Source organism: Myripristis murdjan, chromosome 12, assembly GCF_902150065.1.
Source record: "Myripristis murdjan chromosome 12, fMyrMur1.1, whole genome shotgun sequence".
Taxonomy (NCBI): domain Eukaryota; kingdom Metazoa; phylum Chordata; class Actinopteri; order Holocentriformes; family Holocentridae; genus Myripristis; species Myripristis murdjan.
Window position 1 is genome coordinate 26,363,733 of NC_043991.1, and position 21,341 is coordinate 26,385,073.

Here is a 21,341-nt window from a genome sequence, read left to right on the forward strand (position 1 = left end):
GTAATCTGAGGAAAAGGTAAATAAGACACACAGTAAAAATCACAACCTTCTCTCTTATTGCTCACAAATACGAATTGCGCAACCATCTCAATCATAATACTCGTGAAATGATCTTGCAATAACTGATTAACAGACATGACTGCTGTAATCTCAGTTAGCTAGACAGACAGACAGACAGACAGATAAGCATTTTTTATTGGAATATCCGTCAGTCACTGCAAGCCAGCCACAGCACAGGATGAAGACATTGTGCACCTCAAATTATATTCACAATAACAAGACAAATAATTTTGACCTTTTAATGTTACCTTAAATAATTCAAATGAGTCTCAACAACTTAATGAATTCTGTATATAAATTCTAATGGGTATGTTTTCTGAGATGTCTCATGCTCAAGTGAAAGGATATTCAGCCTGTCTGCAGAACAAATACCTGAACAATGTGAATGTGAAGCCCTGAAATGGGACATCTTCATTCTTCTCAGGTCAGAGCACAACACACAAATATTGTCTGTGTATATCTGGCCAAGCATTGGCCGCACCAGCTGATCTGAGACAAACCTAGTCAGCTAAAGGACAGAATCAACGCTCCCCATCTAGCACAATAGAGCCACAGTGCAGGAGAAAGGGACGGAGAAGGGGGGAGTGAGAGAGAGATTTTACTCATTCACAGGCTCTCTCAATCAGCAGCAAACACACTGGACTGTATCACTGACACTCATTAGTTTCTGCTCCACTTCCTCCTGGAGGCCTTTATCCTCAACTCATTTCATGTATTTGGGATACTGAATCTTAGCACAAAAAGATGGAGCTGCCTAACTCACACAGTGGCACAAATACAGACAAAAATCAGCTTTAAAATTTTGACTTTTCTGCAGCTTCATTCAGCCATACACCATGACACAACAGCCAGGACTGTGCAACCAATAGAAGGGGAGTGAGGTGAAAACCTTGTATTTGTTTAAGTTAGCTATAACCATGAGGAAATACTAACAATGGTATAATCTAGATTAAAAAAACAACAACAACAACATAATAACCTACAGTAAGATAGCCTTCACGCTCGCTGCCTCATAAATATCACATCTTAGGAACTAAAAATGCCATTGCTCCCATTATCAAATCCCATCATTAGCATGTTTCACAGGCTTGTTTACCACTTCATTGGGTTAGTTTTGTGTGCTCAATTTGCACTGCTGTTCTGAGAGCATGTGACAGTAGCATAGGTCGGTCTGCTCATGCTGTTTAGCCACTTCCCACGAAGCACTCTGGCAAGATGCAGAACTGCACAATTCTAAGCTTTCGCCATGCTGTGGTGAAAGCTGGGTGGGTGCCTCCTGAACATGAACATGCATTACCCCCTGCTGAACCAATCCTATCTTTGCAAGTTCTGGTGGTGCTAGAGCTTAAGTTTACAGTAGCGTTACAAAAATTGTAAGACTATATTACAATATAAACTATAAGATATTATTGTTTTAATATCTTATAGTATTCTATATTCTAATTTATTCTTATTTTGACGTTCTATTAAAAATGTTTTTATTGTCATTTTATCGTATTTTACTTTTTATTTTGTTGTTGTGAAGCACTTTGCAACTATGTTTTGAAAGGTGCTATACAAATACTCATTTATTTATTTATTTAATGTTATTCTTATTATGACTAGTTAGTAGGAAACTTAGTAGGAAAGTTGCACAAGGACCATGGTTTAAGCTGTGGCCACTAACCGCTACAGTATAGCAAACATTACTGCATCATGATGTCCACACTGTCACCGTTCAGGTATGTTGGGACAAAATTTTACCCAGTGATGATGATATCAAATTGTTATAGTGAAAACCTGCTTTGGTTTTCAGAATTAATGTTTTTGCCTCATCAGGGTGCACTACACAGTATAAAGATGGAGAGGGAAAGAAGTTACGTTTATGCTGTAGTGTTCAGCTGAGTTACATTTACCTCCCCCCAAAATGGGAGCTATTAAGGCAGTAATGGCAGTAACCTGCCCATCCATTCAATAACCCTCCAGACATTTGAATTTGTCAACATCACGCAGCCTTAATCATCAGGGTAAGCCAGAGACACAGTGACTACATTGAAGCTAGCGTTAACATTGGATCATTACTGTCGACTGCCCTAGACAGACGTGTGCAGTACCTCTTATAAAAGCAAAACAAGATGATGTGCACCAGTTTATGCAAAAGGCATGGATGATAACAGGACACTGCTTGTACAGAGCATGCTCCTATGTAGTTTCTTACTAATGCAGTGGGCAACCAACTAGAGGGAGGATTTGGCTTCATGAACATATCTGCTGACTGACGGCAAGAGAGAATGAGACAGAGGGACAGATGTTCTTCTAAGTGGGTCACAGAATCAGGGAAATCATTAGGGAGCGGCAGAATGCACAGATGTATGTTAGAACTGATGGACCAGCATGTCAAATGTTACGCAAACTGACACTTCTCCACAAATGTTTGTTTAAATACAGACTCACAAAGTCTGTTACATTTAGCCTATACCAGGAAAAAACAAACACTTCAGAATCACAAAGGACACGTTTTTCTTTTAGTACACTCATGTATTACATTAAACAGCAAAATGATGAATGCACAGCATGACTGGGTGAATTGACTGGAATTATCTTGGGCTGGCCCAAAAGCCATTTTACAGGGATCATGATATATAGAGTGAGCCTACACATTCAAAATAGTTTTCCAAAAAAAAAAAAAAGAAAAGAAAAAGAAAATCATAACTAGGTATTGCAACCAACTGCAGCCATTTCATTTTGCAAGCCCAGGATCTCATCTTATTTCAGGGCTTAAATGTCTCACTGTAGCATGAGTTAATGAGCTAGCTTTAGCTAACTTGCTGCTGCAAGTTAGACTATTTTAGTCCCATTTGACTGGAATTACTTTAATAATAACTCCAAAGTCTCAGTCACAGTAAATTTTTACACCAATTCTAAGCCGACTGGACCACGATGAACCAGAACAAGGGCCTGATATTCTGCACAGATTTTCTGCAGTGCAGGTTTGAGACAGGAGACATCATCCCTCCTGATGAGTCCAGACCAGTCAGAGCCTGACAATATTTTCCAAATGTGTTTGCTGGGTCCAGTCTGACAATCTCACTTCAGGCTCCACTGGCACTATTTGCTCAGAATTTGAGCACTGGTTTTGATTGATTCTCATGCTTGAATTCACAACACCCCTTGCCTGCCAATTAAAACAAATATGTACTGTCCCTCATCCTGCAATGCTATCAACTATGATCGAGATTCAAACTGGTGATTTTCAACTAGCATTGGACACCATGGGCACAACCCCCCTCATTAACTGTGTAATAAGCAGACAAGATCAAAAGACTGCAGAGAAATGGTCTCCTGTGTCCTGTGTTAGCCGGGCTAAGTCTGACTGGACTGGTGTAGTGTCACCTGGGTCAAACATACGTAACTTCCTACAGCATCTCCGAGACACCAGTGATGAAGTCAAGCTAATAAACTCAAGTTTTTTAAACATTTGCTTGTTTCAACTTGGTGACAAGATGTTCAAAGAAACTTAAAGCTGGTAAGGGATTTATAGGGGTTTTATTTTAGTATAACTTACCAGCATTAACAAAGTGTCCATCTTTTACCGAGTGTTTATAAAGGACAATTTCAGTGTGATTCCATTGTCCATCCATTTAATGCTAATTTAGACAGTGTTTAAAGGAATGTTTTATTTTAAAAAATAAAATCTTAAATCATGTGTCATGACTCCAGATATTTTTGATCAGTTTTACCATACCTCTTTGGCTCATGCACTTCTAATCAATTCCAAACAACACAGCAAACAATTTCAGAGACTTGCCACTACATTTTCAGGCCATAGCCAAGCCTAAACTTTTACATTTTAGAAGTTCCTTTCACCATTTCAAATAAATACACTCAGGAACTGTGAGGGCAAAATAAGGGTTCTGGGTCACTGTATTCTGCATTTTCCTGGTCCGAACAAGAGAAGGGTATATCTTCAGCCTGCAGGCAAGTACAAAACACGCCCTCGGCCCCCGTCTCTAACCTTAACCTCAACTGGCGTGTTTTGCTCTGACGTAGTCTGTGGGGGTGTGTTTTGTACAATTCTGCAGACTGTAGAGAGGCCTGCTCACAAAACACACCAGTCAACCAATGGCTAATATTACATTACATTAATTACATTACCTGTCATAGTAGGACGGTATTTGCCTTTTGCCAACAGACAAAGCAAGACACTAACAACAGTCTGTCAAAACTGAAAAATAAAGCAATACTTTATAGTCTAAAAATTGTATCCTCCTGTAGTGGACAGCCTTGTCCTATGTAGACAGGTCTATTCATTATTTTAGTCATTTGGTGAGGCGGTTTACTTCCTGTTTGCTCACTCCCATAGCAGCTGATTTCAGTTTCAAAGTATCAATCTTTTTTCATTTTGTTTTCAAAAATCAGTTCATGTGTTTCTAAACATAAAAAAACACTATATTAAATGTGTTTTCAATATAAAGTGCATGATATATTGCAGGACCAAAAGAAATGTTATGAAAACTACAAAAAAAAAAACAACTTTTAATTACAGAATGCTCATTTGACTTTCCACCCCTGAAGCTGTAAATATTAATGTCTAAAACCATTGTAAAATTGTGATTTTTCCTCACAGTGTAATTGTATCACCAAAATTTCAAATGGATGCCTTCCGCATAACAGTCAGTAGGACTTTTTTTTCATTTTTTTTTATGTTACTAGATAACAAAATTGCTGAATACTCGATGCCCATCTTTACCCACTACCTAGAGTGCTACTATATGGCATGGCAAGCATTTGCTCAAGGCCAGTTGTTTAGCCTGAGCTGCCCTTGCCAAGCAACACCCAAACTCAGCTTAATTATTAATGCCTACCTGCTCAACATATAATGTAATCTATGTCAGACTTGGCCTCTGTGCTCACTTTGCTTCAGCAAAGATAGCAGAGCTTGCAGGGGCATCAACTGTGATGCTGCATCAGAAGCACAGTAAGATGCAGTCATTACAGTTAATTAAGGTGCTCTCATTAGGTCTACTTGACAGAAACATAGCTTTTTGGAAACTATCCTACACCAGCAAGAAACAACCTATTTGAATGCCAGCTTTGTACATGACAGCAACTGAGGCAAATCTAAAACAAAAATTTACTTGGGTGGTTGATAATTTACTTGGGCAGGCTGCCAAAAATGTTATCATATGGGACACACAACCCAGCTATTGATGGCCCCATGAAACTAAAGCTTTCAAAATGTTTACTGTCCTTTCCTCATTCCAAAGAAAGAAGAGTTTCACAACCTCTTACAAGCAATTGCTCCAGTTAAAAGACCTTCTCCCTCTTACAGGCTTGGGCAGTGCTGTGAGGTTTTCAATACTCAGAAACCAAAACCAGCCAGCCCTGCCTCTCAGAATTACAAAGCCAGTGTATAATATAAGCTACTAAGCTCATATGGGCCTGTGATTTAAACTGAATGATTTAAAAACCATAATGAATCAGCACTGCATGTTTTCTGTGATTGCCTGCACGTCTCTAGCTCCAGGAGCACCTGATTTGACCAAGCTGTCATGATGTTACTGCATGTCTTGCATGACTTAGTCCAGCGGCAAAAGATATTTCAGCCAAGAGTATAGGGCTTCCAATGCTAATTTCATGCTTATTAATGTAATTGTTAAAGCTTCCTCATGGCACACTGGACCAATGTACTATTAATCACATATTTCAATTCCCTCCACGTCTGCAACTGTACTACATGGCACTTAATCATATACAGCTATACAATGTGAAATGCATACATAAAACAATATGTCGTCTCAAATTTATAGTATTGCTCCATCTTGCTGCACTGCATACATGACTGTGCTGAAGGCAGTTAATTAGTTTTGGTCATTATTTAATCTAGATCTTGAATCTCAGTGGGGCTATCTTGGTTGAGGTTGAAAAACTAAATAGATCTGTTAATTATTTTATAAGTTGGTCTAATCAGGCAGCTCAGTGTTTGGCACTGTCGCCTAACAGCAAGAACGTTCCTGGGTTCAAATCTCAGCCCAAGCCCTTTCTGTGTGGAGTTCACATGTTCTTTCCATATTTGCCAGTTTTCTCCCACAGTCCAAAGACATGTACGTTAGGGGAAGTGGGGTTTAAACAGCCCATAGGCCTGACTGTGAGTGTCTGTGCGTTAGCCCTAGATTAATGGCCTGTCCAGGGTGTTTCTCTGCCTTTTGTTCTTGTTGAAATATACCTGACTAGAATTGTCACTTTTTTGCTGCAATTTTAAAATCCCACAGTCCTAGGGGTGACTCGGGTAAACAGCAACTCTTTAGTTAAAAAAAAAACACAAGAAATGTTTTAGATAAGGGCATTTTAAAAGAACATAAAACGTTGATCTTTTCCCACAATGAGACAGAGCAGTGATTAACAATCATAGGCATCTCCTATTATAAATATAAGAGACAACTGGTTGACAGCATTTATGGTCTTAAAAGTGGAGACGGCTGTGTGTCTATAAATTACATCAACATAGGCTAGAACACAGAATGACTGCTTCCCCACTCTTCTGCCTACACAACATGAAGAGGCAAACCCTGTTTGTATACAAAAAAATAAACTTGGTTGTCAGTTTTATCGTCACAGTATGTGAATCTCAAAAGTGGACCTGTCATGGATCCATATCTACATATCTGAGAGAGTAATCTCAAAATCTAAAATTATTCAAGTCACTGTAATCAACAGCATGTTATAGGTGCATTCACTACAACTGGGATGCAACCATGTAGAATAAACCACAATAAAAGTTGCAATTTAGTACCAAGTCTGCATAGTTCTATCCCAAGTCTATCGCACCAGTGAATTATGTCCATATTCAATATGGTTAACATGTACCACAGCTTACACTGGTGTAAGACTTGTGCTGCTCTACCAAGTGCTTCCTCTATTTATACCAAACAACCCTTTGATGCTACTTCCGGAATCACAAAAATATACCACGTGTGAAAAATTATTTTGTATATACCCGTACACAGGTGTTTTTAAAAAAAAAAAAAAAAAAAAAAAAAGCAAAACCTTTCATAAACAGGATATAGATTGAAACACGTCTGCATGGTTTAAATGTTTAATAGAGCATGAATTAATATTTATAAATATTTATATGATCATGTGTATTATACAAGCTTCTATTCCGTTCAGTCCAATACAAATTAATTTCCTCTCTCTATACTGTTCATTTGCAGCTTCCTTTAGATTTAGCTATTTTAGCAGCTTAAAAGGACAAGTTCAAATTAACAGTGAGTAGATACATAGACATTTTGACGGTGTTCTTCACCAGGAAATAGTTCCCAACAAAACTCTTTGCTCCCGTGGACTGTGGATTAAGCCAGGGCCCGTGTCCTTGTTTTTGTAAAGAGCTGTTGTTTTTGAGTTTTTCACGTGTACATTTTTGATGGTTTGAGCTCCACAAAAGAATATCCATCCTTGGACTGGGCTGCTAGGAGACAGGTGAGACTATGCCAGACCGGAAACCTCGCCAAATCACAGAGAAACTATATGGATGGAAAGACTGCACTAGGGGTAATTAGGAACATATCATTTTTGTACTTTGGGTGAACTACTCCATGAGCTCAGAGGAATCTTCAGCTGTATTCGAGTACATGGGCACTATTAACATCATTACTGTCTCACGCTTTATTCAATGGGAGTACACGAGCAGCTCTGCACACTTGAGAATAACTCCTGAAATTATGCTTAAGTTGTATGTGTGCTACATACTCTGCAATCAAAAAAGCACAACAAATGCAATGAAAACCTAAAGTTGATGTAAAAGGACAAAGGAAACAGACTGCGTTTAGATGCACACCAGAAACTAGGTAAGTGTGAGGAATCAGGTTAAGGCAGGAAATCAGATAACACGCTTACATGTGTTGCGTTACTCTGATTACTCAAAAACCCAAGTTTACATGCACAAGGTTAGTAATCAGATTTCCCTACCACCCCAAGGTGTCTCTGACTGTTTCTGCTGCCAACTGTGGTGCTGTAGCTGTAAAGGGCTGCCAGAACACACTGGACAGCCAGCCTTTTGCGGTGGCAACTTCACTGAGCTCTGGTGCTCTGTTTCGGGCAGCCGCGAAACAGCAGCAACCCATCAAAATATCTTAATCAGAATATTGTTTTATGGTCAACAATCAGATTATTTAATCCATGTTAACAGAGCCAGTTATATAAAAATTGTAAAGGAATGCAGAAAATATGCAAAAACATCAATAATGCTGGAACTGTCCCCTAAGTTTTTTGTGGCATGACTCTGATGTAATACACACTGGTTGGGTCAGGCTAGCCTAAGTATTTCCACTGAGTGACAGTAACTTAAAAGATCAAAAATTCCAAAGTGCAGCAGAGCCCACGAGGAAGATGCCACATTACATGCACACAGTTTGAGGAAGTCACTCCAAACTCTGGAAAGACACAAAGGGGAGGCCATGCGTTTCAGCAGACGTCACTGTTTCAAATGCCAAAGGACAAAAAGTCATCAGTGCTCTTCAACCGGCTGCTGGCCTACTAAAATAAAGGGATAACACCACCTGATCTGTCCTGGCCTAGTCATTGTTTATATCATCTACTAAAGATGACGAAAAAAAGGAACTGAGAAGTACCATGGAATATACCTAGTGCATCTATTTTTGTTGTATCATAATGCCAGACATGAAACCAATGATTCAAATTTTAAGGCAGGAGAAATCTGGTGTTCAAATTGCAAGCAGGGTGTTTTTGTCCCTTGGCAAAATACAACAGTCTAACCTGCCAGTTTCAGAATTAGTACAGTTCGTCCAGGTTTGTAATTTAATGGGCGTCTGGTCTGATAATCTACATCATGGATGCGTGTCAGCGTGATTCTCCATATACTTCTCTCTTAACGTGTTGGTTTCATGGCCAAATAACTGTATGTTCCACTGCACACTAATACATCAAAAGCTATTTTTCTTTCGTGTCAAAACGATCGACCTGACGCACACAGGTAACTGCTGCCTTAGCTGTACCTCAGGCATGCTGCCAAATTCATCTGAATGTTAATTGCGTCTTGGTTTCCTAAATACTAGTTTGGCTGCTTACCTCGGAAGTATTCAATGACTCTTAGCTAGCAGACTAACAAATCGACGAGGTGCATGAAGCTGGTTGTCAGCCGAACTGAAAATTCCTAAAATCAAACCTAGAGATTAGCTTCACATCCACCTCGAATCTAAACAGGATTAAATTACACTGGATTTAACTGAGGGTAGTAATCTGATTAGCGAAAGGGTGAGGAAATGAAAATGCCGAGATGTGAAGTACACACTAATCCCTCGTCTGTCGACGCTGTGAAGGTGCTCCGCAACAATAGATGTTGCTCACCGTTGTTGCCGCTGTGGTGTTACACACCGCAGCTGCAAGGGCTGAGAAACGCTGAGGAGGGCTGTATATTACAATCACATTGTCAAATAATATCTTAGAAACTGTATTAAACTGTGGGATATATTCTTCGTTGATTTCTCATTACCTAGAGCCATTCGCGAACCCCAATCTTAGTTAGAGTCGCATTTCAAACGTGTGATAATGTAGAGCCTAACATTACCACAAACGCTGGCAGTGTCATATTTCTTAATACATGCCCAACTATTAAGAACAGTCACAGCCCATCAAGACGACTCAGTGTTAACTGATAGTGGTCAGAATATAGTGTAAGGTTACAATAATACTTAACCCTGTTCAAAACAATGATGGGATAGCAAAACAACCAAAGACTCAAGTTGAGGAGCATCAGATACACTGGGATCGCATCGCTACTGTGCTAGCTCGAAGCTAGCAGTAAGGGTTAGCATACTGTATGTTAACCCCCCCAGACAAGCGTCTCGCCAACAAAGCGACTTACCAAAATTACGGCTGCGTCAGTGTCTCATTTAACGATGTCCTGGTGACGGCCTGGGTGTTAGCTAGAATCCAAAAAAGACTTGGAAATGTGGGCATTAGCTGGCTTTGCCTTTTTCGCTTGACGGCAGTTGTGTACGTTTGCTAGTGTTAGCAGTTAGCAGTGTTGCCCACTTAAAGAGCACCTCGAAGCTAACTAGCCCAGTACGCACATTCTCCTCGACCATCCGTCTTCAAAACTTGTTTACCGTGCCCGGGTTGTTTTCACGCCGACAAGTACGTCCCTTCCAGCGGCTAGCTACCAAAATAAATCAACCAAAACCAGGCGACTAACATGAATTGCTCCTTAGTTGGATGCACTTTGAGAATGAGCATTAAAAAAAAATCCAAAATGTCCACAACACTCAGCAAGGAAATACAAAAGGCAAAAAAGCGTACGACCTCCGCCAGAGCAAAAGCTTTTCTTCCGAAGTGTGCCGCACCCAGATGTTTTCAGTCATAATTTCCTTTTCGCTTGATCATTTACAAATGTGCGGCTTTGCCAAAGTCGAGTGCGAAGGTAAAAGGAGCTGTGAGCTCACGATGAAACGGGTTTGTTCCCCTGTTGGTCTATGAACCTACACGTAGAGCACTCCGTCCACCAGAAGTCGCCTCTCCAGCCGCCGCGGTGGACTGTGTGCTGATGGGCTCTCACTTTCTGGCCAAGACACCAAGTCATGCAGTTCAATGGGCCTGTGCACCACAAGCTATTGTCTAAAACCCATTTTCCACCTCTGTTTCAGATAGTAAGTTAAATTACAGATAAAATATTACAAACAATACGAGGAGAAAATGCAGAATACACTCATGATGGAATGCTTTCCACAGCTGCTTTAATTTTCCAGCATGTAACATCTGGTCATTAAAAAAAGGCCTGTAATCCTCTTAAGCAGTATTTTCAACACTTTAGTCAAAGTCTTGCCGGGCAATTAATCCGGCAGTTTTTCCAATAAAGCAGAAAAATAGTCATCTCCGGCATAGCCCCTATCAATATTTTTTTCATTTTTTAAAGGACTTACAGCCCTTGGCTTCTACTGTCCTGCGGCGCCCCCTGGTGGAATAATTACTTGTTTTTGCCCCTTCTGGAATCAAGCGGGCCCAAATACTGTGAGAATGTAGCCCTGCCACATACATTCAAAGAAAGTGGTGACTGAGTTAATCTCTGTTACTGACACATCTTCAAAGTCTGCTAAGTGTCCCCAGCAAAGCAGTCTGACACATCACCTTGGCTGGGTATACCCTGGATTTGATGGCATCTTAGGGGGGCATTTTCCAGGAATTGTTAAAAAATATTCCAGTATGGGGCAATATGTGGGTAGTGTTACCTGAAACCAATACAGACATAACAGCATATTTCACAGTTCTCAGACATTTCTGTAGCTGGCACAATGCACTGCATAATGTACCACTATTTCTTGTCTTGCTCTGAAGCAGTCTGCAAGAATGTCCAATTATTTTACTGGCACAGACACCCACCTGCAGATTGCTCTGTGTCTGAAAACACCACAAATGAAATACAGTAACCAAATAATGCAATAACACTGTCAAAACAAATTAAGTATTAACCCAGAGGGTACTTCTGATTAAACCAAAATTAAACTTACACATTTAGGACCAAACCACCGTGAGCAGACATTGTGTCACTTTTAGGCATAAGTATATTCAAAGACAGTTTTGGTCAATTTCACCTTCAGGATTCAGATTTCAATTCCCTCATGTTAATTCCTCTGATTTTGTTGTGCAAACCTACATTTTAACACAACAGAGTAAGTACATCTACATGACTGGCAAAAACCTAATGCTTATTTTAAGCAAACCCATTTTTAATTGGTTTGGACTTTACCAGCACCTGGAGCACTGGGGGTATCAGCCTGCCTTGCTTTAAACAAAATGACTTTAGGACTTTTTTTAAAAGTATAAATGGCTGTATCAAGTAACATTATTTATAGTTCCTCTGGCGCTGTCAGTCCTTTGCATTGAAAGAAGGCATCCTGGCATGGTTCTCGTCCAAGAAAAGTTTTTAGCATGTCCATCCCATCCACAGAGCCACCGGCTTCCAGAATCACTCTTCTGTACTCATTTCCAACCTGCGAGAAAGGTAAACATACTAATGAAGACGTTTTCAATAAAATGAGAGATGGATATTTACACTCAACTGTTATATAGAACTGAACAGACTTTAGTCGTCATACAAGATGACATGAAATTTTGCAGATTAAGGTAATACTACCATACCTTTGGATTCATAATGCCTTCCTTTCTAAAACGACTGAAAAAAATGTCCATTGAGTAGACTTCACTCCATAGGTAGCCATAGTACTGACCATCATATCCCCCAGCCAAATGGCTGAAACTGGCTGTCATATTTGTTCCTAAAGAGAGAGAGAAAAAAAATTAACTCAATCATGAAACATGTCTCAATCACTACTCGTAAAGACATTAAAAAAAAATCAAAGGAATACATGAAACACTGAATATAATAAACCAGGCATTTTCACTGTAGGAGATGGATAAGCCAAAAACCATGACACAAAGTCTTGCCAAAATAACTCAAATAAAATAAAATAAAATAAAATAAAATAACCCTGCATTATTGCAGAAAACAATCTTTGCACCAATCTCTATCCATGCACTATGAGCAGTAAATGCAGCACGTCTGTCTAATAATGTTAGTATTTTTCCCTGTGGTTCCAGCTGACCTGGAGTGGCAGGGACGCCCAGGATGTCTTGGCAGTGCTTTGCAAACACCTCTGCTGTATTTGCATGAGGGCTGGTGTGAAGTGACTGGTCCACTTTACTGAGGACTATCTGACGCAGGTTCATCAGTCCTGGGGAGAACACACAGGTCTGTCACTCAATTTGTACTTAATTTCTGCATCAATATTAAAGGAATACTTCACCCAAAAACTATATATTTTGTATTTGCATTAGTGTATTTTCCAGAAGCGGTTTATTTATATTTTTAGTGACAGTCCACTCGCCTGGAGGTGCTGAACATGCAAATGGGAGGGTCAAGACTTTGTATTATGCTGCAAGAAGAATTTTAGTTTTTCAAATGGATGTTTTGTTTTATTTAAAAAAAAAAAAATTTGGTGCATTTTTACTTTATTTGATAGTGACAGCAGAATGAATCAGGAGAGGCAGGGGAAAGAGAGTGGCTGGCATGCAGCAAAGGGTCCACTCTGGATTCAAATCCAGGCTGCTGTGGTAAGGACTCAGCCTTGATAAATGGCACACATTCTAAAAGGTGAGCCACTGGGGTGCCCTAAACCGACCTTTTCATCCCCTTTATGCGATAGCTGTGAAGGCTGCCAATCAACTCCATTGTAAGAGAAGTGGCTAGAGTTTTTGGAACCTGTGCTCTATATGAAGTATGTGAATAAAACTTTCTTTGTCAGACATTCTGGAGAATTTCAGGTGACGAAATGATATAAAATACATAGTTTCTGGGTGAAGTATTCCTCTGAACATAAAATAATTTCACAACAAAGTGTTAATTATTCAGTTGTAAATTTATAGCATGTGTATTGTTTTTTGAGGACCAACCAGTGTTGGCTATTCTGGAAGCAATGAGTTTATTAAGTAGTTGATCTGGGATTGGGCTGCCATCCCTGTAGTGGCCAGACATTCTCCTCAGAGGCTCCTTCTCCCAAACCCAGTTCTCCAGCATCTGAGAGGGCACTTCCACAAAGTCTGTTTCCACCTGGGTCCCGCTGAATTCTGAAAATGTAGTCTGATGCAGACAGGGAGAGAAATTAAAAGGCTCTCCAATTCTCATCGATGTGCAATACACATTAAATATCTTGAATGTAGCTGTCGGGAGCCACCTCACCGTGGCCCTACCTTGGAACACAGCTCGTGCATAACATGACCAAACTCGTGAAAGTAAGTCTCCACTTCATGGTGCTGGAGGAGAGATGGCCAGCCTTTTCTGGGCTTGGTAAAGTTGGCCACCATGGCTGCCACGGAAAGCCTGCGTTTCCCATCAGGCCCCAGGCAGCCAGGTTGAAGCCCAAAGCAGGCGGCATGTCCATACTTTCCTTCTCTGGAGAAAAATAAAATGACAGATTAAGCCATTTAGCCGGACTGAAGTCTGAATATTAAACACATTACTAACAGACACCATAAAAATGCTAATACCATTACAAAAGTCTACAGTGATGTCATTAAGTAGTTTTGCTTTGTAAGCGCTGAAGTATTGAACATATGAGCATCTTCAAAGACAGTTTTGGTCATTTTCACCTTCATAATCCTGATTTTGAATACTCCATATTAATTGCACTGCAGTATTGAACATATAAGAAACATATTCTATTTCTTGGTCAGAACTGAGATGCATGAATTACCTTGGATGCAGGTCCAGGTAGAACTGCCCAATCTCCTCCCCTGTTGCAGAGTCCAGCACTGAATACAGACTGACATTTTCGTGCCACACATGGGCGTGTTTCACTTTGGTGAATGTGAGACCCAGCAGGTCCTGGTAGATCCCAAGCAGTCCTTTGGTCACCACGTCGAGTGGGAAATACTCAATGAGTTTGTCCTTGTTCACAGCAAACTTGATCTCCTCCACCTGATTCATGTAGTAGGGCATGTCCCAGGCATTGATCTGTCCGTCAAAGTCGAAGCCTTTCATCAGGCACTCCCTCTTCTTTAGTGCAAGAATATATTTCCTCTCTTTTTCCCCAACCGGCTTCAATTTGTCATAGAACTTTTCTGCAAAATATGGACAAAGTGAGAAAAAATATCACTGTCTTTATGGTCACACCACACAACAGAGCCACAGTCTTATATAAAATGATAATATATTTGAATATGATTTTTATGACCCCATTAAACTTATATGGGACAAAACTTGAACATTACAGAATCAGCATGTGCAGCATTTGAATACTGAATATTGTGGCAAACCAGAGGAAATATCAACCTTTTAATTATTTTGAGGGGGTGTAGTTTAGGTCAGTGGGCATAAGGTGTGAGGCCATTAATTCACCCAGCATTTAGACAGATGGGATGATCAGTTTGGAATAAAGAGTCAACACCTCTCCAGTGTCCACTGAAAGACTGGTAACAGGGAGGCAAATGAAGTCCATCGCCTTCTCAAACTCCGACAACTCTGCAGGATACATCAGTGTATTGTGGCTCACTTGGTCTCACACTCTCTCTCCCTCTGCCATTTAGAGAAACCCAAACAAGCCGCTGGTGCCTGTGGGGACAACCTGAGTCCCCGACAAACACAAAGGCGCACCATTCTCCCTGACAGCTCTGCTCTACTGGCTGTTTCTGGGACAGGCCCACGCTGAGAGGAGGAAGGAGAGGAATAAGAGCCAAAGCCACAAATGGGAGTTTTTGTCAGAGCCTTGGATTTGATCTGTTTCTCCTCTACCAAAAAACATTCTTAAATGGATCAGAAACACAAAAAACACTTTTTTATGTTGTAAACTGATATATAGGTGCTTTTTGAGACAGAAGGCATGTGCTTACCTCCACACAAGTGCATACTGCATGTTGCACTTGCCAATGTTTTAGGCAGAAAAGCGGCATTTCTCATTTTTCGAGGGTTAAAAACCAAAAGTATGCAAATTTTCATTTGTACCTTAGTTTTATTCTTTTATTCTAATATGACTAATTGAACAGTCACTCCTCCCTCCCCCTCCCACTCTCTCGCTTTGCCCAAATGTGTGAGAGAGTCAAACTTGTGGTGTAAGAGGAGCCGAACTGAAAATGAGTTTACTACCACCTTTTACACACAGTTTCATCTTACTTTACTGTGAATCTGTGTCTAATTTCCCTGGAATGCCACATGATTTAAAAAATCAAATAAATAAATACATAAACACCAGAATTTGGCTTTATTTTTCATTAAATACTACAAAGCCTTTATCAGAGGGCAGGCATTGTAATTTAGATAGGCCGCTTTCAAAAAAAAAAAGTTTTTTAATAACAAGAAGTAAGCTTAATAGCTTTATTTGCAATATTGTTTCTTTATAACATTCATGCCAATAAAGCAAATTGAAGAGTCTGTGCGTGTGTGTGTGTGTGTGTGTGTGTGTGTGCAGTATGGGGTTGTTAGCGGGATCATACCTAGAAAGTCAGACACATTGCTTGCATTCTTGGCCATGTTAACCTCCAACACATAGTTTGCATGGTTATTGAAACCCAATAAGCTCGCAACTTTTGCCCTCAGCTCTATCAGCTGTTCAAGGATGGCTGTGTTTACCTGAAAAACAAAACAAAACAAAAACAAAAACAAAAAACCATAAATTGCTCAACAAATGGAAATGTACAAATGAATCTACCTATATTTCACCATTGATGCCTTAATTCCAACCACTACTCAAAAAACAAACAAAAAAAAGCAACACCAAACTGGGGCTGATCATTGAGGCTGTCACGGACATTGTGCAGCTCTTGTCACTTGAGCTCTTTGCACTTTACATTTTAAAGAGCATCATGGAAGCACTACAGCCTTACAGTAGCGCCAGTTCTTCTCTGGCTGCTCCACAAGTTACAAAACTATAATTCACTGGAGACGTTTAGGGCAGCATGAGGGGTCAGGAAAGTGAACACCGCACTTCCAATAATGTGCACCTACCTTTGACTTTTAACCCCCCCGGAAAACGAGAACTGTTGATTTGGCGCCAAAAACATCAGAAGTTTAACATACTCATTTATATATCTGCTATCTCAAACACCACATAGATGCCACTTCACACCTTAGAAATATGTTTGTGTTTCCAATTGTATCATATTTATCCTTCCAATTTCTCTGTGAATAGGACCTTTTCATTATTTATTTTTGAGCAGGTTATAGATTCTTTGCATGATTGCTTGGTTACCTGACATAAACATGTCATAGAAAAATAGGATATGCAGATATGGTGATGGTTTTAATGGCTGCAATTTAATACTTGACATGCATCATAAAATTAGTACGGTCATGAAATGGTAGGATACAAAAATTTTAAGGTAACACTTTTTAATAACCATCATTAATACATGGTAAATTGATAGTTAATTAAACTTTAGCTAATAGTTGTTGTTTTTTTTTTTTTACTGAAACTGAAACAATGAAATGCCAATTAATAATGTTTACTGGTTATCAGTAATACTATACACATACACACAAATTAACTAAGCAATGTTAATGCCACAGAGAGTCACGACATTTGCTCATATCCTCACACAATAACACACACACTGTCTGAGTAAGTTAAAAAAAAAAAAAAAAAAGGTATTTTGGCCAAAACAGTGGAGTATTCCTTTACCTAAAGTTTCAATCAATTTACCATTTACTAATGATGGTTATTATGAAGTGTTGGCAATTTGTAAAAGGGTCATTCCACGACATTTCACCAAATGGCCCATGCACTTGGGTCTAAAAAAATTCTGAAAAATTCACCAGTTGTTCTCAACTGGTGAATTTATCTCAAAAAGTATCCATCCGAGCAAACTAAAATTTTACAGTTTGCCTATTGGATACATAAGGAACAACTGGTGAATTTTTCAGAATTTTTTGAGACCCAAGTGCATGGGATGTCCTGAAAATTTGGTGAAATGACATGGAATGACCCAAAATAAATTTCTGCTCACCTCTTTGCACCTGCTGTGGAAGGCTGTTTCCATTTTTCTCCTGGTCTCGGGCACCTCACACCTCTTCATCAAGGGGTAGTAGTGCGGATACTGCAGCGTCACTTTGTACTGACCATCTGCCGTCCTCTCTAGCCCATTCAGATAGCTATCTGCCAGGCCGACTTTGGGAAAGAGGCAAGCATCTCACTGCACAAGCGACCGAGTCAAAGCACAGACCTTCAGATTGAATCTTTTTTAAATAAACGTACCCAATTCACGCACAGAAAACACAAGAAAAGTGTTCTCCTCATTCAGGTTCTTGTTGAAGTCTATGGAAAGGTCACTGATGAGTTTGGAAGTTCTCTTTATTTCCTTCAGAGAAAACAGAAGCAAGAAAGTCACATGTGGACATTTGGACTTTTCACTCTAAAATGATAAACAGTAAGTGCCATGGTCAGCTCCATTATTGTATTACCTCTTGCACATCTTTTGACAGGTGTAATCCATTCCGCTTGCCTAATATAACAAGGCGGTCAAGGAATCTGTTTTCTTCAGGATTAAGGTTGTCTGGGCGCTTTTCCTGCCAATAATCAAACAAAGCAAATGAAAAGGCACCACTTTATGAGAACACAGCCTCTCAAAGCTGGCTGCGCTTTATAGGCATAATATATTTGTTTCCATGTTTATAAATCTATTTATGATCCCTGTCAGCCGGCCAGCTCTACAGCAGCGGTTGCCTTTGGAAAAGTTCCTACTGTCACAAGTCATGTTTGCGCTGAGGCTCAGAGAATTTCCTGGCCTTGTGTGGCAGCTGGAACGGTGCCAGTGCCAAATCTTATCATCACAGGCTTGCCATAACCCGCATGACAGAGATTTAGTCTGATAGTACATACATATATGTGTGGGTATACATATTAGAGTATGGATCGGGCCACATATTTTTGTCTGAACCCTACCCAAGCCCGAGAGCACAGTAACTGAGCCTGACACCAAAACCGATAGGCATTGGTTTTGTTTTTTTTATGTCCCAACCTGACCCGAGCCTGAGATTTTACTTGTCCTCCATCATTAGCTAGGTTACATTTACCGCCTGAAATAGCCGACGTGTTGCCTTCAGTAACATCATGTAAATTCCAACCTGAACATTATTTTTACATTTTTTTTGCCCAAACTGGACAGGTTCAGGTCAGGTATCCACAGACCTGATACCATGGATACCTGTATATAATAAATATATATATATATACACATATACATGCACACAGACACACACACACACACACACATATATATATTTATACACACACATATACACATATACATATATACATATATGGCTGAGGTGCTGACACTTTAATGACATAGTATTCATTGATTTTTTCCAATGGGTCAGTGAACGAGCTCAGTCCACAAAACTTGATAGCGATGGTTAAAAAGGTTCAGGACAGCAACCTGACACATACACACGCATGCACACACATGTATAGATATATAAATTAGCAAAGCAGTTGTAACTGGAATGACATTTGGCATTAGCCACAACCATTAATCAGGTCCAATATCCCTCATAAGCTAAATCTGAACCAACAGTGTCAAATGAGAAGCTGCTAAGCCGTCCTGTGTCCTCCTTTGCACATCCAGTTTCCACCGAGGTGCTCTCTGGCTTACCAGAAATGTTAAAAATAAACTCTATCATTGTGATATATACATATATCGAGCCCTCTCGGATTAGATTTAATCAGCTTCAAAGCCATGTCTTTTGGGGTTAAGACCACTTTAACACCGCATGCATTATCTTGGTGAACTAGAATTTCTTCAAGTCAATAATGGCTTCCCCTTCATCCCTCCCTCATCTTGTGAGTGGCGTGTGTGATATTTGATTTACCTGCAATGCAATAATTCTCTTGAAGACATCTTCCCTCATACTTATCTCCACATCAAATTCAGACAGTTTTTTATCGGCCTCTGTGCTTGCCAAGCGAACCTCCTTACAAGGAGACACATACTGGGGGAAATCAAGAGCATGGCGGGATGCTGGGAGATGGAATAAATACAAAGTAAACCATGACTTTCACTGTAATTTGTGCAGCATAGACATGAATATAAAGAAAAATTACCAGATACATTTCAACAATTACTTACCCGCGTAATCCAACTTGGCAGCGGCCAAAGCTTTCAGGGTGTTTTCAACAGAGACTTTCTCTATATTTAGAGATCCAATGTCATCATAAGCCCTCTTTATTCTGCTAATCAGGTGGTCTGTCATGGCCTTGATCTCATCTGGAGAGAGATCCCATCGTAGTGTGTTGCTTTGGTTTCCCACCTGAGAGCAGTCTCTGGCAGGCACCAAAGACATTTTCTGGAGCGTCATTCTCAGGCAAGGTTTTGACACTCTGCAGAAAAAAAGAAAAAAAAAAAGACATGCTAGTTTTTCCTAGCAGCAGAACAGCAGAATTACATTTATTCAAACTGCATCCGAAAGGGTAAATTTCTGAGAAAACACCTGCAGTGAGGTATGGCTCTTAACACTTGCAACTGGTGACGGCATGTGCCGCAACAAATAAACAATTTGCATATTCATGACTAGACATTTTGTCACTTGAAGTTCATTATACTTCCACAGTCATTTCCCCCCATTCTTTGGCTGACACAGACACGATCCCCTGTGCTGTAGCCTACATGTACACCAACATGTCTGTTAAGAAATGAGCTCTAAATCTGGATGATGAACTCCAAATTGGCTCTGAAACTGTAGCTGGGATTTAGTAGATGATGTTCTTCCCTGCCTCAGACACTACAGGAGAATGTCCCATATAATGGCAGTGGCACTGATAGCAGAGAATAGTGGGTTATACAGCTCCTGGGTGTCAATGTGTGTAGTTTTATAGGCTATACATGAAGCAAGGTGTTAATGGAAAAAGCCATGCTTCCTTAGTCACCTTCTCTTGGATCCATAAAGGCTGAGAGGTAGAATAAGTCAGTAGAGGCTGAGCCTGCGTTGTAAGTAGACTACAAGCATAGCAAAGCAGTAAATACCCTTTACCACAGACCCTGCGCCGATAGCTGACATAAAAATACTGACACCTCTTTAATCCTGATCAAAGAAATTGTTATAAAGCACTGTTGGGTGGTCTTGCGCGGTGGCCAACTGTGCATACAACAGCGGGGTCCTCTTTCACACCCTGACCGCACTCAGCAGCTGTTTTATCGTCAGAGGCAATAAATTCTTCAAGGTCACACTGGAGAGGAACTTCAAACATTAACGTGTTTTGCATTTTTTCCGTGCTATAGGGTGACCCTTTTTCCCGTGCCCGCCGCCAGCACGCTTACTTAGAACTGCGATAAAAAGTTTACAAAACAAGGTCATAAAAGCCGTGGTATCATTATGAGTTAAGACAAATCACAAGCAAAACTTGTAAACACCTCGGCGAGTGATGATCTGAAGCAAACAAGATATATGTATTCCCAGCCATGTTTGAGGTTTAACAGGCGCAATTAACCGCTAAGCCACACAGCAAAGTTATGGATCTTAAACATTCACTCATTTCCCATGAATGAGTCACAGAAATGTCCACATGACCACACACAGCAGCTGTTCATCAGTAAAATGAAGCGTACCTGCAAAGCGTTTTGCAGACTATAATTCTTAACGAAGTCATGCCGGCAAATCGATTTCATGCGGGGTTTTTTTTTTCGTGCAAAAACAGTTTTTTTTTTTACTGGCTCTTCTTACTGGTGCTCCTCACAGCCTCAGCCTCAGCAGGGTTGCATGGGGAATATGCCCCTTATTTCCGCCGCGAGTGCGCATGCGCGAT

The 21,341-nt window shown here is 40.2% G+C and overlaps 1 protein-coding gene across 1 annotated transcript; it reads right to left on the reverse strand.

Moving 5' to 3' along the window:
- Nucleotides 1–10,814: 10,814 nt before the first annotated feature.
- On the reverse strand, nucleotides 10,815–21,339 carry nln (neurolysin (metallopeptidase M3 family)). The gene is made up of 13 exons (XM_030065616.1): nucleotides 21,145–21,339; nucleotides 19,669–19,919; nucleotides 19,412–19,560; nucleotides 18,002–18,106; nucleotides 17,796–17,898; nucleotides 17,548–17,708; nucleotides 16,039–16,174; nucleotides 14,304–14,670; nucleotides 13,801–14,002; nucleotides 13,504–13,690; nucleotides 12,657–12,785; nucleotides 12,193–12,329; nucleotides 10,815–12,044 (listed from the first exon to the last, which is right to left on the reverse strand). The coding sequence occupies exons 1-13, from the start codon at nucleotides 21,183–21,185 to the stop codon at nucleotides 11,901–11,903; spliced, it is 2,112 nt and encodes a 703-aa protein (XP_029921476.1). The 5' UTR covers nucleotides 21,186–21,339; the 3' UTR covers nucleotides 10,815–11,900.
- Nucleotides 21,340–21,341: the final 2 nt, after the last annotated feature.